This window comes from Belonocnema kinseyi, chromosome 4 (assembly GCF_010883055.1).
Source record: "Belonocnema kinseyi isolate 2016_QV_RU_SX_M_011 chromosome 4, B_treatae_v1, whole genome shotgun sequence".
In the NCBI taxonomy this organism is placed as follows: Eukaryota; Metazoa; Arthropoda; class Insecta; order Hymenoptera; family Cynipidae; genus Belonocnema; species Belonocnema kinseyi.
In genome coordinates, this window is record NC_046660.1 from 122,855,344 (window position 1) to 122,868,771 (window position 13,428).

The following is a 13,428-nucleotide window of genomic DNA, read 5'->3' on the forward strand; positions in this document are numbered from 1 at the left end:
CTGTATAAGATATTCACAGCTATCCTAAATGATAGGATTGTTCGGGAAATTGAACCTGTGTGGCAAGAAATGTATGAACAACGAGGCTCAAAGAAAGGCGTAACAGGATGTTGGGAGAACCTGTTTATCGATAGATGTGTCTGCCAAGATGCATCATCCTACCAGCGTGACCTATCGATGGTCTGGATTGATTACCGGAAAGTTTTCGATTCGACTTCCCATAGACTTATCATCTGTTTTTCGAAAAGCTTAAAGGTTCATCCACAAATCGTGAGGTGCATAGAGAGATTAAAGTCGCTCTGGAAAACCAGAATTACTATTTCATCTGAAAAAATCGTTTGACGACTAACAAGTTCACCTTTCAGAGAGGTGTCTTTCAGGGCGACACCATGAGGCCACTCCTCTTTTGCCTTACATTATTGCCACTATCTCTAGCACTTCGCCATTCCGACGGTTACTTTTACGGTAAACCTGCAGATCGAAAGTACAAGGTCACTTATGTGCATGGACGATATTAAGATCTATGCTAAAAACAAAGAGCAACTACATCTAGCTCTAGGGATTGTCGAACGATATACTAATAGAAATAGGAATGGAATTTGGGTTAGACAAATGCACCAAGGTTTATTTGAAGCAAAGAAAACTTAATGGCATCCCTGAAGACCCTGGGCTCGTCGATAGAAGCGCTATACGACACCCTTACGCTGGAGAGACTTATACATACCTGGGCGTGCTACAGAGCCGCATTCAGGATGTGACATCTATAAAGGACACTCTCCGAAGCAAATACAAACGCCTCATCCGGCAGATTTGGTCTTCCGAACTGTCGGCGAGGAACGAAGTATCACTCTGTCAAGGTGGTCGCGGAATATTGAATCTTGAATGGCTGCTGAAACACTCAGACTTGACTTCAGTATTAGGGGTGAGCAAAATGCATCAAATCTTATCTATCTCGTGTACTCACTCCTGAAAGCCCGGATTAAGAAAGCACAAGAGAAAAACTTTCGTGAACAGCTCCTCGATAAGAGGATGCACGGTATCTTCCACAGAAATGTGAAGGATCAGTCAATGTCTTGTGAGCTAACGTTTGCTTTCCTTAAATCGCCCGGATTGAAGTCTGGTACGGAGGGTTTCATTTTTGCATGCCAAGAGCAGTGACAACACATGAGTTACTGTTGTACACCAAACGATAGCCTAAGTACACTTGAGTATCACAAATTATATAAAATAAAGGACTTTAATTAACAAAATTTTTTAGCTGAAGTCGTTACAGGCTTCAAGCGTGCTCGCGTGTAACGGCTTCAGATAAAAATTCATCATTCAATAACTATTCATTTCTCCACATTGAAATATTTACAGTATATTCTGGAATGTATTAGGAATATTAATCAACAAAAAAGTGAAAAAATTATACCCTTTTTTTAGCAATCTATATTTGTTTACAAAAATTTCTAATTTAATAATGAAAATTCAATGGAGCAGTTTTTCAGTATATTTCATTTCGAAGTTTGGGATCAAGCGCGTATTAGATAAAATGTTTGAAATTTAAAAAAAAAAAACTTTTTCAGTTATAAAAAAGTCAAGACGATCAATGAAACTACGCCTGTTTTAATACCAATGCATGTTATGAATTATAATAATATGCACTTATGGCAATGATTTAAAGTTTCAGGGATAAACTCGAGTGCGAACCACGAGATACGTGATGAGAATGTGTTCGTTAAAGCCGAAGCGAGGGGTGCACCACTCAGGATTCATTTGAAATCGTTTGAACAAAACAAACGAATTCGTGAGAATCCGAACGATTTTAGTGAATTCTGACATTGACCCACCGCTGGATCTACGGATTCGTACTGAGTCCCACAAAGTTTGACGAGTCCCAACGAATCGAGCATTGATTACGTAATGCGGAGTCGGGCAATGTGTATAACGTTCGAGTGACGCAATCACTGCTTAAATATCATCTTCTTACAATCTCATCCTAATGAGAATTATCTATTCTCATCTTAATGAGAATATTGGTTTTACGTAAAAAAAAATTTAGCGGATTCCATCAAATGTCGACGTTTTGAGGCCCCCTGAGTTCACAGTATTATTTGCCTTCGCTGACTCTCTAAGGACGATCTTGCATATAATGAAAATCATCTTAAATCAGCGCAAGTGTTCCCAGAATACAAATAATTTGATTTTTGTGTGATACAATTAATATGAACAAATTAAATTAAAAAATAGCAAAATATTATAATTTTTTTTGCAAGAAATTTTCATAGAAATGGTGACTACAAATCTCTCTCAAAAATATAAAGCTGTTTTATTGAATAGAAAAATACAAATATGGAAGCATTTAGTTTTTACAGTCACTTTCACAAATCTGTCAAATTGTTTTTAGTGACCTGTTATTTTAACAATTTGGCGCATTATTATTCACAAATTACACTGGTAGACATTTCACGACAATTTTTCACATTAAAAAATTATCTATCACCATTCTGTTCAGTTAAGTTTTTTTTATTATTCAATCATGAAATACTTTGTTACTTTCGACATATTATTAATAACATTCCATTAATCGTTTCGAAAATTTTGGGTACGGACTTGACCTTGATATTAACCGGATATGACAGGCAGCGCCCACGACGGCCAAACCCTGAAATTCGCAGTGGATAGAAATTTGACATTTACACAAGTTAGCACGTGTGCATTGTTTTTAAATATAATAACTAAATAGATGCTTGTTTTAAAAACGCATGTAACATTTTTCAATACAAAATTAAATAATAGAGAAAACTTTCTTGCAAAAAGGTGTAGTGGAAAAATGGTCTTCATTCCAGCTAAACCCGTTCTAGTTTCGTTGTTGGTTATGAACATAAACATAAGAATTTCCGGTAGAGACTCAACAAGCGCACTGATGTTGAATATTTTTATTAGAACAGGATTTTAAGCTATAAGTGATTCTATTGATTTTCATCCTAAAACATTGAATAAGGGAAAAAGTTTAGCAGTTATTCATGTGGTCAGGGTGCAGCAGTGAAAATAAAGGGAATAAGCCAAATTCAGTGCAGCGTTATCAGACAAACGCCTGTTAGTTCTCCCCAATGCGACGTTAAATTACAGATGTTTATTAAATAACAAATATATTTTAATACAAAGAGAAACATTAGATAGGTTTATAATTATAAATTTCCTAACATTTTTCTTTATGTTAACAATATTTATCAATTATAAATGAGATACGGGACACACTGTGAAAAATTCAATTAAGTAATGACATGTAGGTTTGCTTGAAATTTTCCTTTTGATAAGTATTACTATTTTGTAAATTTACTATTATAGATACTATGTATTTTTAAGGTTTCAGTAAACATTTACTCTAACTTTATGAACTTCAAATCAAAATGTGCCCACAGGCAATAGGCATCTTAGAAGACATGAAAATACTAATCGTATTTTTATCCGGAATTGTGTAATTTGCGCACTGGAATATCCCTGTTTGAAATAGAGCAAATTAAGGATATGTTCAGCATTGATTAAATAATTTTCAATTATTTAAACAAATTGATGAAAACAAATGAAAAAAAACTTATTGTACCTTTAAAATTTCAAATACTTGTAAAAATGTAAAAATGTCGCTATGTTAATTTAAAAAATGCGTGTCTACTCATTTCCCACGTAAAAAACATATTTTATTTCATATTTTATAGTTTTTATTTACTTGATTACGATAAATTGAAATTTATAAAAATGGACATGATTAAAAGAGGCACATAAATAATGGCACAATACGACTGTCTATAAGTTTAAAAATATCGAAGTTTTTATTTCTATTCTTTATAAGTTTTTTTTTCAGTTTGAAAATATATTAGAATTGTCAAATTAACAGGATCGAACCAGATAACCTGTACATTTAAAAATCTCAAAATTTTTTCTTGGGTATTTCTTAAAGGAAAATCTGTTGCTTTTAGTATCCTATAATTGTAAACTATACTTATTTAAGTATTCAAAAATTAGTAAATTTTTACTTTGACGTTCCTTTATTGTATGTATTGACAAAAAATCAAAAATTCTAAAATATTACAATCAAGCTATGAAGCTTGAGAAGAGGTTATGTTTTCTTTATAAAATTTCGTTATGAAAATTGAAGTACTTACCGACATAACGCTTCCATCAGAAGCTAAAACCTGTTTTTCCCGAATAATTTCTGTCTCGAAAAAATGTTCCTCGCAAACGATTTGCCCAGCTTTGCACAAAAAGTCGCTTTCGTGTCGTAAAATTGCATTTTTCCACTGCTCACCACAATTTTGCGGAACGGAAAAGAAATGGATTTTTTCCTTTTGTACTCATTGTTTAACTATATTGTTGAAAACACGTTTTTATTGCTTGAGAATTAATTTTTCCAAATGAAAAGTTAACTAAACCATTTCTAGTGAAAAATTGATTTAGTTTAATTTAAAAATTAACTACATAATTGATTGAAAATTTATTTTTCTGTTTGAAAATTGAAAAATATATTTTTTATTAAAAAGTTGTCTTTTTTATGTAAAATAAATTGTCTTGCTTGAAAATTCAACTACATGTATCAAAGTTGAAGTGAATTGTTGTAAATTCATTTTATTGTTTAAAAATTTAACTATTTAAAAAAGGTTTTTCTTTAAAAATTTATTTTGTAATTAGAAATTTAATCATTGCATCATTTGATTGAAAAAGTAATTTCTTTACTTGACAAATCAACTATTTTTTGGAAGTTCGTTTGTTAAGGTAGAAATTGATTTTTTTTTTATTGAAAATGTAAATTTTGCATTTTTTGTCGGAAAATTATCTTCTTGGTTTACAAATTTACCTCTTTGTCTAAAAATTCTAGTATTTTGTGAACAATTTGTCCTCTTTTGTGGAAAATTGAACGTCTTAGTTGAAAATTGAACTACTTCATTAAAAGTTATACTACCTACTAGTTAACATTTCATTTGATTGTTTATTGAAAATTCAACTATTTAAGTTTTTATTGAGAATTTATAGTACATATTTCGTCTGTAAATGAAACTGTGCGAAGGAAAGTTAAACGAAATTCTTAGAAATGCATATCATTAGTGAAAACTTTGAACTATTTTGTTAAAAAAAAACTTGTATGAATAGAAGATTTAAAATATTTAAACCATGTTATTTTACTTCTGTAGTTGTAAATTAATTTTTGAAACTGAAATTTTAACGATTTTTTCAATTTAAGTACATGTGATACTTCGTCGTGTGGTCAATCGGGTACAAGTTCGCCCGGCTTTTTTTCCACAAAAATGAAATTTTTCAAAAAACTGAGTTCGGAGATGCTATAAAATATCATAATAGACGTCCCCGGACTCTTTTTTGAGGGATAATAATAAAAAAATTTATTGTGCTAAATACAAAATTATGCATATGCATTATTTTGAGGTTACGTCGTTTTTCACTGTGCCTTTCCGATAATCTGGAAATTATTTATGAAATAAACTTCTTTGATTGCTTGCAAACAAGGTTAGTTCCGAGAGATTAGTTACTATGTTTATTTGTAAGTCCAAAATTTTCGGCCAAAAATATTGTGTAGTTTGGAAGTAACGCTCGGGTGAATTGTAACACACATAACCTCGAAATTACACGCACGTCGTTAGCAATATTAAAAATTTCTTGATAAAAAAAAAACACAAAAAAGTGTGTGGGGACGTCCGTTAGCATGTTTGATATCATTTCCCAGATTTTTAAGTCAAAATATTTATTATTCTAGGAAAAAAGCTGGGGGAACCTAAAACTGGTAAAATCGACAATTTTCTAAGCATCACATGCCCTTAAAAACAATTACTTGTTCCATTAACACCTAGCTAAAAAATAGCGTTATTTTCTTGAATTAAGAGTTCTTATTCTGATCCCTCTAATAGCTTAATTAGAAAAGCACCTGACCGGAAATCAGAAGTTTTGTGCGCCGCAGTTAGGTGTAACAGGAGCTACACGGGGTGCGTGGGGTCTGCGGTTGTCACTCAGGCGTAAACAAATAAAAGCGGAGCGGGCTATAATGAGTTTGTTCCCACCCACCGTTAGCCCCACAATCGGCGCTATAAAAGAGTTTCACTGTACTTGTGTAGCAATTCATTTTTCTGATCTGACTAAAAATAGCTATTTTTGCACTTTTAGGTTAGGATATCTCAACAACCTGACGTATAGGAAAAATTTGGATAACTGATTTGGTTTTAGGATACAAAAATCCTTCGGGGTTACATGACCCGGTCTTTGGGTACAAAAAAATATGTCATTTTTGTCGACCTGTGTAATTTTATAAATAATATTAATATTGATAAATAAACTTAAAAAGCTTCAAAATTCATCGTTTTAGTATACAACTGAAGTATTTGGTTACAAATTGAACTAATTGTGTAAAAATTCACATTGGTATTTTTTGGAAAAAAATTAAGTGGTGAAAAATGTAACTATTTGGTTGAAAAACTTGTATGCATAGAAAACTTCAAAGATTTCTGCTAAAAAAATATAAATCCACGCCATAATTTGTTATCCTCAAAAATTGAAGAAAGAATCAATACATTTTTTAATTATATTAGACTCGTGTCGTTAGACGTAAAATAATTACTATTTTAAACTGTTTTAAAATAATAATTTTCTAATTATTATTTAAGAAATAAAGGACAACACTCTTTCTCGCAAATTAACAACTTAAAAAGGAAATAATTACAATTGTAAATTTGAAAGTTTAAATGTAGGATGCAATGCTCTGAAATTGTGATGAATCAATTTAATGCATTCTATTTAAAACAATTCAGCCGCAAGTTCTTCACTTTTCAATATCTGATATACATATTTGCCCTTTTTTAATAAATAATCCAATATTGTCAGATGATAAAAAAAAATTCTTTTTCATTAAAAACATAGTAAAATTGAATCAAGGTTAAAAATAGGTTCTAAGCCGCATTTCGATGTTTCAAATTATTTACTACTAAGCCAAAGCACAAATGTCCCACTATGGGGAAAATAAATTTTCTGTATTTTCACTCTAGCCATAACTGGTTTAACTAGACAATAGAGGAGTCGGGGGGGGGGGGGGGGGGGGGGGGGGGGAGTGACGTCAACCCATTGTCAAATTTCTCTCTCTCTGCTCGGTTCGAACCCTGTGGCCATCCACCTCAAGGTTGTGAGACGTGGTTTTAGCTAGAATTTTACCTGAGATAGGGGGTTACATTCTGCTAATGGAATCAATTCGACGATCCGACAAAATTCTCGTGCACCCTGAGGACACGGAGCAACCCAAGGATGACTGCCTTCTACATCTTACCCGCAAGTATCTTGGCAATTCGTTGCCATGCAGGGATGCTGTTCAGGCACCTCCAGCAGCAGCTTGGTACCTCTAAAAACACCGATGATCAGACCGAATATTTCAGTATAACCGGCGTGACTCCCTCATAAGGTCTATTATATCTTTCTTCCTTTTCATTCATTCTCTCTTTCTTTTCACTCTTGCCTCTGTCCTTGGGGGTGAATCCCAAACGAGTGTAAGCTACCTGTGATCCTTCCTTTTCCAGTGGGACCCTTACCACTCACACTGTCTCGGCCCGCTTAGTCGCCGGGTCTGCCGGAGCGGGCGATCGTCTTTTCCCTCACGGCTACCTGCGTAACCTTCCCCTTCCACTGCGTAATGACACTACCCCTCACTGGATTCGAAGTTGCTTCAGGCCCTCGATGCTATGTCCCCCATAAAGATAATGCCTTGTTCTTTCAAATTACCCATTTCCACGCCTATACCTCGATTAAAAATGCTAATAGACTGACGAAATCCCTCACATTTTGACGAGTTGGAAAATATAATTGTTAATATAGGTAGATTCTCAACAATTTCAATTAGAATATTAAATTTTCATGATTTCCCCACTGAGTTAATGAGGCGCTTCAAAATAAATTTTCTATTGTTTTTTTCGTTGGTAAAGCTGTTGAAAAAAACCGCATATTTTGAAAATTATTAAAAGAGAATATTACTTAAAATAATGATAACTTGATAATCGCTGAGGGAATTTTATTGACCCTCAAAACTTAGTTTTCCATAAATTGTTGATGTACATTGTTGGCTTTGGAGTCAGGTGAATTGAAAACAATTGAGTTGTTTCAAACGTTTTGGCACATAATGGCGATCCTTATCAGTGAGTTTTCTTAAATCTTTGAAAAGTACATAATTTCTTGCATGTATGAACTTTTACCATTGAAAGTACTATTCTTAAAAAAGAAATCTTTTAACGAAGATCAACTAATGAAAAAACAATTAAAATGTAGTACGAAAATTTTATGATAAAATTAAAAATTTCAATGAAATATTTCAATGATTTTTTTGGACAAGCTGATATTCTTTAAATAGGAATACTGCCGTCAAACTAAAAAGATACATACGTGACATTTTTATGAAAAATGAGTTTTTGTTATCGTTGGATTTGCAAGGGAAAGCTGCATCTAACTGTGTTAATAAATTCGATTAATTATTAATATTTATTGCAAAAAACTATTGTTCATAAATGAGGAAAGTCAAACAAGTTGAAAAATATAATAGAAAAAGATATGCAAAGCACTTTGCGTGTCCTAAAATTTGTACAAGGAAGGCAATACGTCATCAGCATACACATGAAAAAGAACATAAAGGACTTTGTCTCTTTTTCACGTTGTAAAAGTGACCGAGTGCGGCGGGAATTGAGAAACGAAAAGAATCGCTTGCCTTATGTATCTTTTAGCCTCGTGAATTAGCTCGGAGTCTGATCGGATATCCACGGGAAATAAGTCACGGTTAAATTCGGCTATACACTAGCGACGATCGTTCTGGTAAGGTCGGAACAGCCGCTAAATACGCAGAGTCCCTTACGCATGTTCTGGTGTTGTATTTTGAGACTGCGCTCAAGCTCTTCGACAAAGGCATCGTCCGCAAGTGACTTTGTCTACTTTTTTCCTGATATTTTTGACTTTCCGCGACTACTGAAACATCGCAACTCCATTTTGTAAAAGAAATTGTTTAAAAAATCGATTTTTATTCCAAAATATGAAAAAACATATTATTTTTACCCAAATAGCGAATCTTAATTCTCCAAAATTTTATTCAATATTAAAGTTCTTTGGGCAAGAAGTTTTTCTCTATTTTTTTTTATTTACAAAGTTTTTTTTAAATTTTGTATTTTTACTACAGTGCGACTTTCAAGAGAAAAAATTTCACTTTCACAGATATAATTCCTCATCATACTAGAAAAATGCATTAATTAACACTATTTCTCTTTTACGAAAAAAGCTTTGTTTAAGGGTTTCATTAAAAAAATTGATTTAATATCCATGGCTTTAAAATAAGTTTAAAAGAGTTCTTCGACTGCAGTCTTTTCTGAATATTAAAAAAAAAGTTTTTTTAAAAATGTTGTTATAAAATTTTCCTACTACGTTTTAATTGTTTTTTCATATCTTGTTCGTCGTTAAAAGATTTATTTTTTAAGAATAGTACTTTCAATTGTAAAAGAGCAAAATTGCAAGAAATTATGTACTTTTCATAGATTTAAGAAAACTCACTGATAAGGATGGCCATTATGTGCCAAAACGTTTGAAACAACTCAATTGTTTTCAATTCATCTGACTCTAAAGCCAACAGTGTACATCAACAATTTCTCCAAAACTAAGTTATGAGGGTTAATAAAATTCCCAAAGCGATTATCAAGTTATCCATATTTTAAATAATATTCTCTTTTAATAATTTTCAAAAAATGAAAAATAGAACATTTATTTTGAATCACTTCATTAACCCAATGGGGAGCTTATGAAAGCTTAATATTCTAATTGAAATTGTTGAGAATCTACCTACTATATATTAACAATTATATTTTCCAACTCGTCAAAATGTGAGGGATTTCGTCGGCCTATTAGCATTTTTAATCGAGGTATATGCGTGGAAATAGCGAGGAAATGGGTAATTTGAAAGACAAAGGCATTGTATTTATTGGGGACATAACATCGAGGGCCTGAAGCAACTTCGAATCAAGTGAGGGTTAGTGTCGTTGAGCAGTGGAAGGGGAAGGTTACGCAGGTAGCCGTGGAGGAAAAGACGATCGCCCGTTTGACGGACTGGTATCAGGGCTAAGGCTGTGCCAGAGGTGGTAGTAAATCACTCTTTAGTGCCTTGGTTCATATAGTGTTTATTGAATATCTATTTTGTAATACGATATACACAATGGATAACTAGAAAAACTGCGAAAATTGGGGCTATTTCAATCTCATCTTAAAGATTCATAAAAGTGACAGACGACTTAACCGAACTGCAGTTACGGCTATTTTGATTTGGAGGGCAAAAATAACGCCATCCACTAATTTTTTTTTAGTTTATGCATATTAATGTCCTAAAGTTCTAAAATAACACAAAATACCAATATGGTGAAAACCCCACTTTTAAAATTTATATTTGAACAAGAAAAAGTTGTACACATTTCAAATTACTATTTCTGTCGCGGTCATTGCGCCATCTTGATGTGACGTCGCAAGTATTTAAACGCTTGTAAATAAGCTAGGAAATTCACGCTTTTTCATGAAAATGGAAATAAAACAGTGCTATCTTTGGTGTTTATTTCAGCGTATGTGGATATTTTTATTTTTAATAGAAAAATTTGAAAAATATATATGAGACGTGCGCGGAAGAAAGGGGGCTTTAATCTGAAAAAATCGAAGTCGAGGTTCTTACACCCTTCGCCAGTTTTTAAATTGCTCTTTTTAATGAATACATCAACAACAACAAAAAACTTCCGAGCATTATTATTGCTGATAATTGAGGTATTATGTACCCGAGAAATCGGGCTTTCGTTCGAAAGCTCGAGATCCCGTGAAACACCTGCCACCACTCACCATTCATTCTCCAAATGTCATCTATACCCCGTTCTTGAAACATGGCAGCGGCGCCGCTATTTGCGTAAGAATGTCGTGGTAGGTGGAGAGGGAAGTTTTCGCGAGTCTTCCCTCTCTCTTAAAAGTCGCGTCTAACATAAAACCTATAATTGACTGACTTTCAACGTTGTTTTGTATATGGCATGCCAGGATGTATCTGAGCCTTACCTCAAATTCAAATTGCTTATTTACACAACAAATATTATAAACAGCTCTACCGAAAATAATCTTTGAGTATATACTAAAGATTCTTTAGGTCAAAGAATCTCAAAGAAATTCTCCGCAGGCACTCAGGTAGATATTTTTAAAGGACCAGGAAGCTCGTTTAAATGGTCTGAAGGCTTTAAAGTATCCTTTCCGAAATTGAAATAAGAATACGATCATAAATGACGAGATCATAAATAACGAGAGGCTATCTCAATAGAGTAGACGACACTCAAGGGTGTTTTGTTAAGTTTTCGGATTAAAATTTAGAAGTAGATTTTTTTTAATTTCATAGTTAACAGCCTAAACATAATAATTCGGAATCTATGGGTTTCGATGACTTCAGATATCTAACTTTTTTTTTTAATGCTTAAAATTGGAATTATTAGAACGTTTCTCGTAAATGGAATGAGATACGCTGGTTAATTTTAAAGTAGTAAGAGTGATGTTTTACTAGACATAATGTTACTTAAGTAAATTTTAGGCTTTAGCTGATGGTATGAATGTAAATTCGAAGCATCCTTTGGGCTGGACGGCTTTACATGTTGCTGCTATTAATGGAAAATCAGAAGTGGTAAAATTTTTAATATCGAATGGAGCCGATATAAACGCAGGGGACGAATTTATTAATGTTTACAAAACCGCAATGGAAAAGGGCTTACATACCCTAGATGGTAAGCTTTATTTATAATAATTTTCCAATTACATACACAACCTGACATAGTTAGACTTTTTTCTGTCCATTAAATAGCACCAGGCAATTCTCATAGGAATTTTTTGCGTAGATTGCGAGTCCGTTGGCAAAAATAAAATAATACTTTTCTTACCTTTTGACGCCGATATACTTAAAACCTCGATGTGCTACATCATTTTTATCTATTAAATCTTAATTTATGCAAACAATCCTATAACATTCGATTTAACTTACTTAAGGCCATGTGACGAGTGGGTCACGTGACTAGATTCCTACCTTACCGCCACCTTTCTTATTTCCCAACTTATTTTCACACGAAGCGCCACACCGAGTTGAAAATTTGGGATAATAAATAAAAAGCACTAAGAAAGGTGGGCCTGGTCCTAAACTTTAATAATTATAAAAAAAGCAAAAGAAATTATTCACAACATCATTTTTTTCATAATTATATAAATTTTGAACCAGACCCACCATTCTTAGCGAAATTAAAAAAGTGGCGATAAGATAGGAATCTGGTCACGTGACCCACGGAAACTAAGACTAAGACTTTTTTTTTAAATTCATTTTTTAACAACTACCTTTGGTTGTGAAAGAATCTGTGGTTTTTTAATAATATAAAATTACTATAGAAAACTGAAATGTGCTTATTGAAATATTCCAGTGCTCACAAAACGTGATGAAGAATTTTCAGACCATTTAAATAAAAGAGCCACTTTTAAAGGCTGTACAGCACTTCACTACGCGACTTTATCAAATTCCAAAGAATGTGTCAAATACTTACTGGATGCAGGAGCAAATCCTGCAATAGAAAATGAAGTAGGCCATCGTGCTATAGATTATGCAAAAGAAGGAGAAGTTAAAGAATTGCTTATTGAATATACTCTTAAATACGACGAAATACTTAAAGAAAATGTTAGTTTATAAATCTGCCTTTTCCGAAATAAAAATGTCTAGTTGTAATAATTAATTAGCATTGATTAATTTTTACAATCTGCATATTGCTTGTTTAGGAAGCAGAAGAGAGAAGAAGATTTCCTTTAGAACAAAAATTAAAACAGTACATAGTTGGACAAGAGGGTGCCATTTCCGTCGTTGCTTCTGGTAAATTTTATGCTAAAATCCATTTCATCAGATTTATTGTATTTGTATAATATGTTTGTACATATTAAGATAATTGCAGCTATCCGAAGAAAGGAGAACGGTTGGATAGATGAAGAACATCCATTAGTCTTTCTATTTCTTGGCTCATCAGGGATCGGTAAAACAGAATTAGCAAAACAGTTAGCTAGCTACATTCACAAAAATAAAACTGGAAGCTTCATTAGGCTTGATATGTCTGAATATCAAGAAAAGCATGAAGTCGCAAAACTTATTGGAGCACCTCCAGGGTAAAATGATAGTAGACCGCGCGCGCACGTCTACGTGTGTGATGTGAACGAAGAAACTAGTCATAGGATCGAAAAATTGATTTGCCTGTTTTTATTAATTTTTAATCTAGAAAATGCCATTCTATCGAATAAAAAAATCTCCTTTGATCCACGATCAAAATTGAATTTTCTTTAGCTCATAGTTGAACGAGATTTTATTCGCATTGCGCTCGACTCTTGCACGAACAG

General features: G+C 33.0%; 1 protein-coding gene across 2 annotated transcripts in view; it reads left to right on the forward strand.

Moving 5' to 3' along the window:
* LOC117171828 (caseinolytic peptidase B protein homolog) overlaps positions 1–13,428 on the forward strand; it is a 51,608-nt gene that overhangs the window by 17,816 nt on the left and 20,364 nt on the right. For both annotated transcript variants that reach the window (XM_033359458.1, XM_033359459.1), the window contains exons 4-7: positions 11,603–11,792; positions 12,474–12,724; positions 12,823–12,913; positions 12,993–13,200. In XM_033359458.1, coding sequence (XP_033215349.1) covers positions 11,603–11,792; positions 12,474–12,724; positions 12,823–12,913; positions 12,993–13,200 — 740 coding nt within the window. The remainder of the gene's footprint in view (positions 1–11,602; positions 11,793–12,473; positions 12,725–12,822; positions 12,914–12,992; positions 13,201–13,428) is intronic.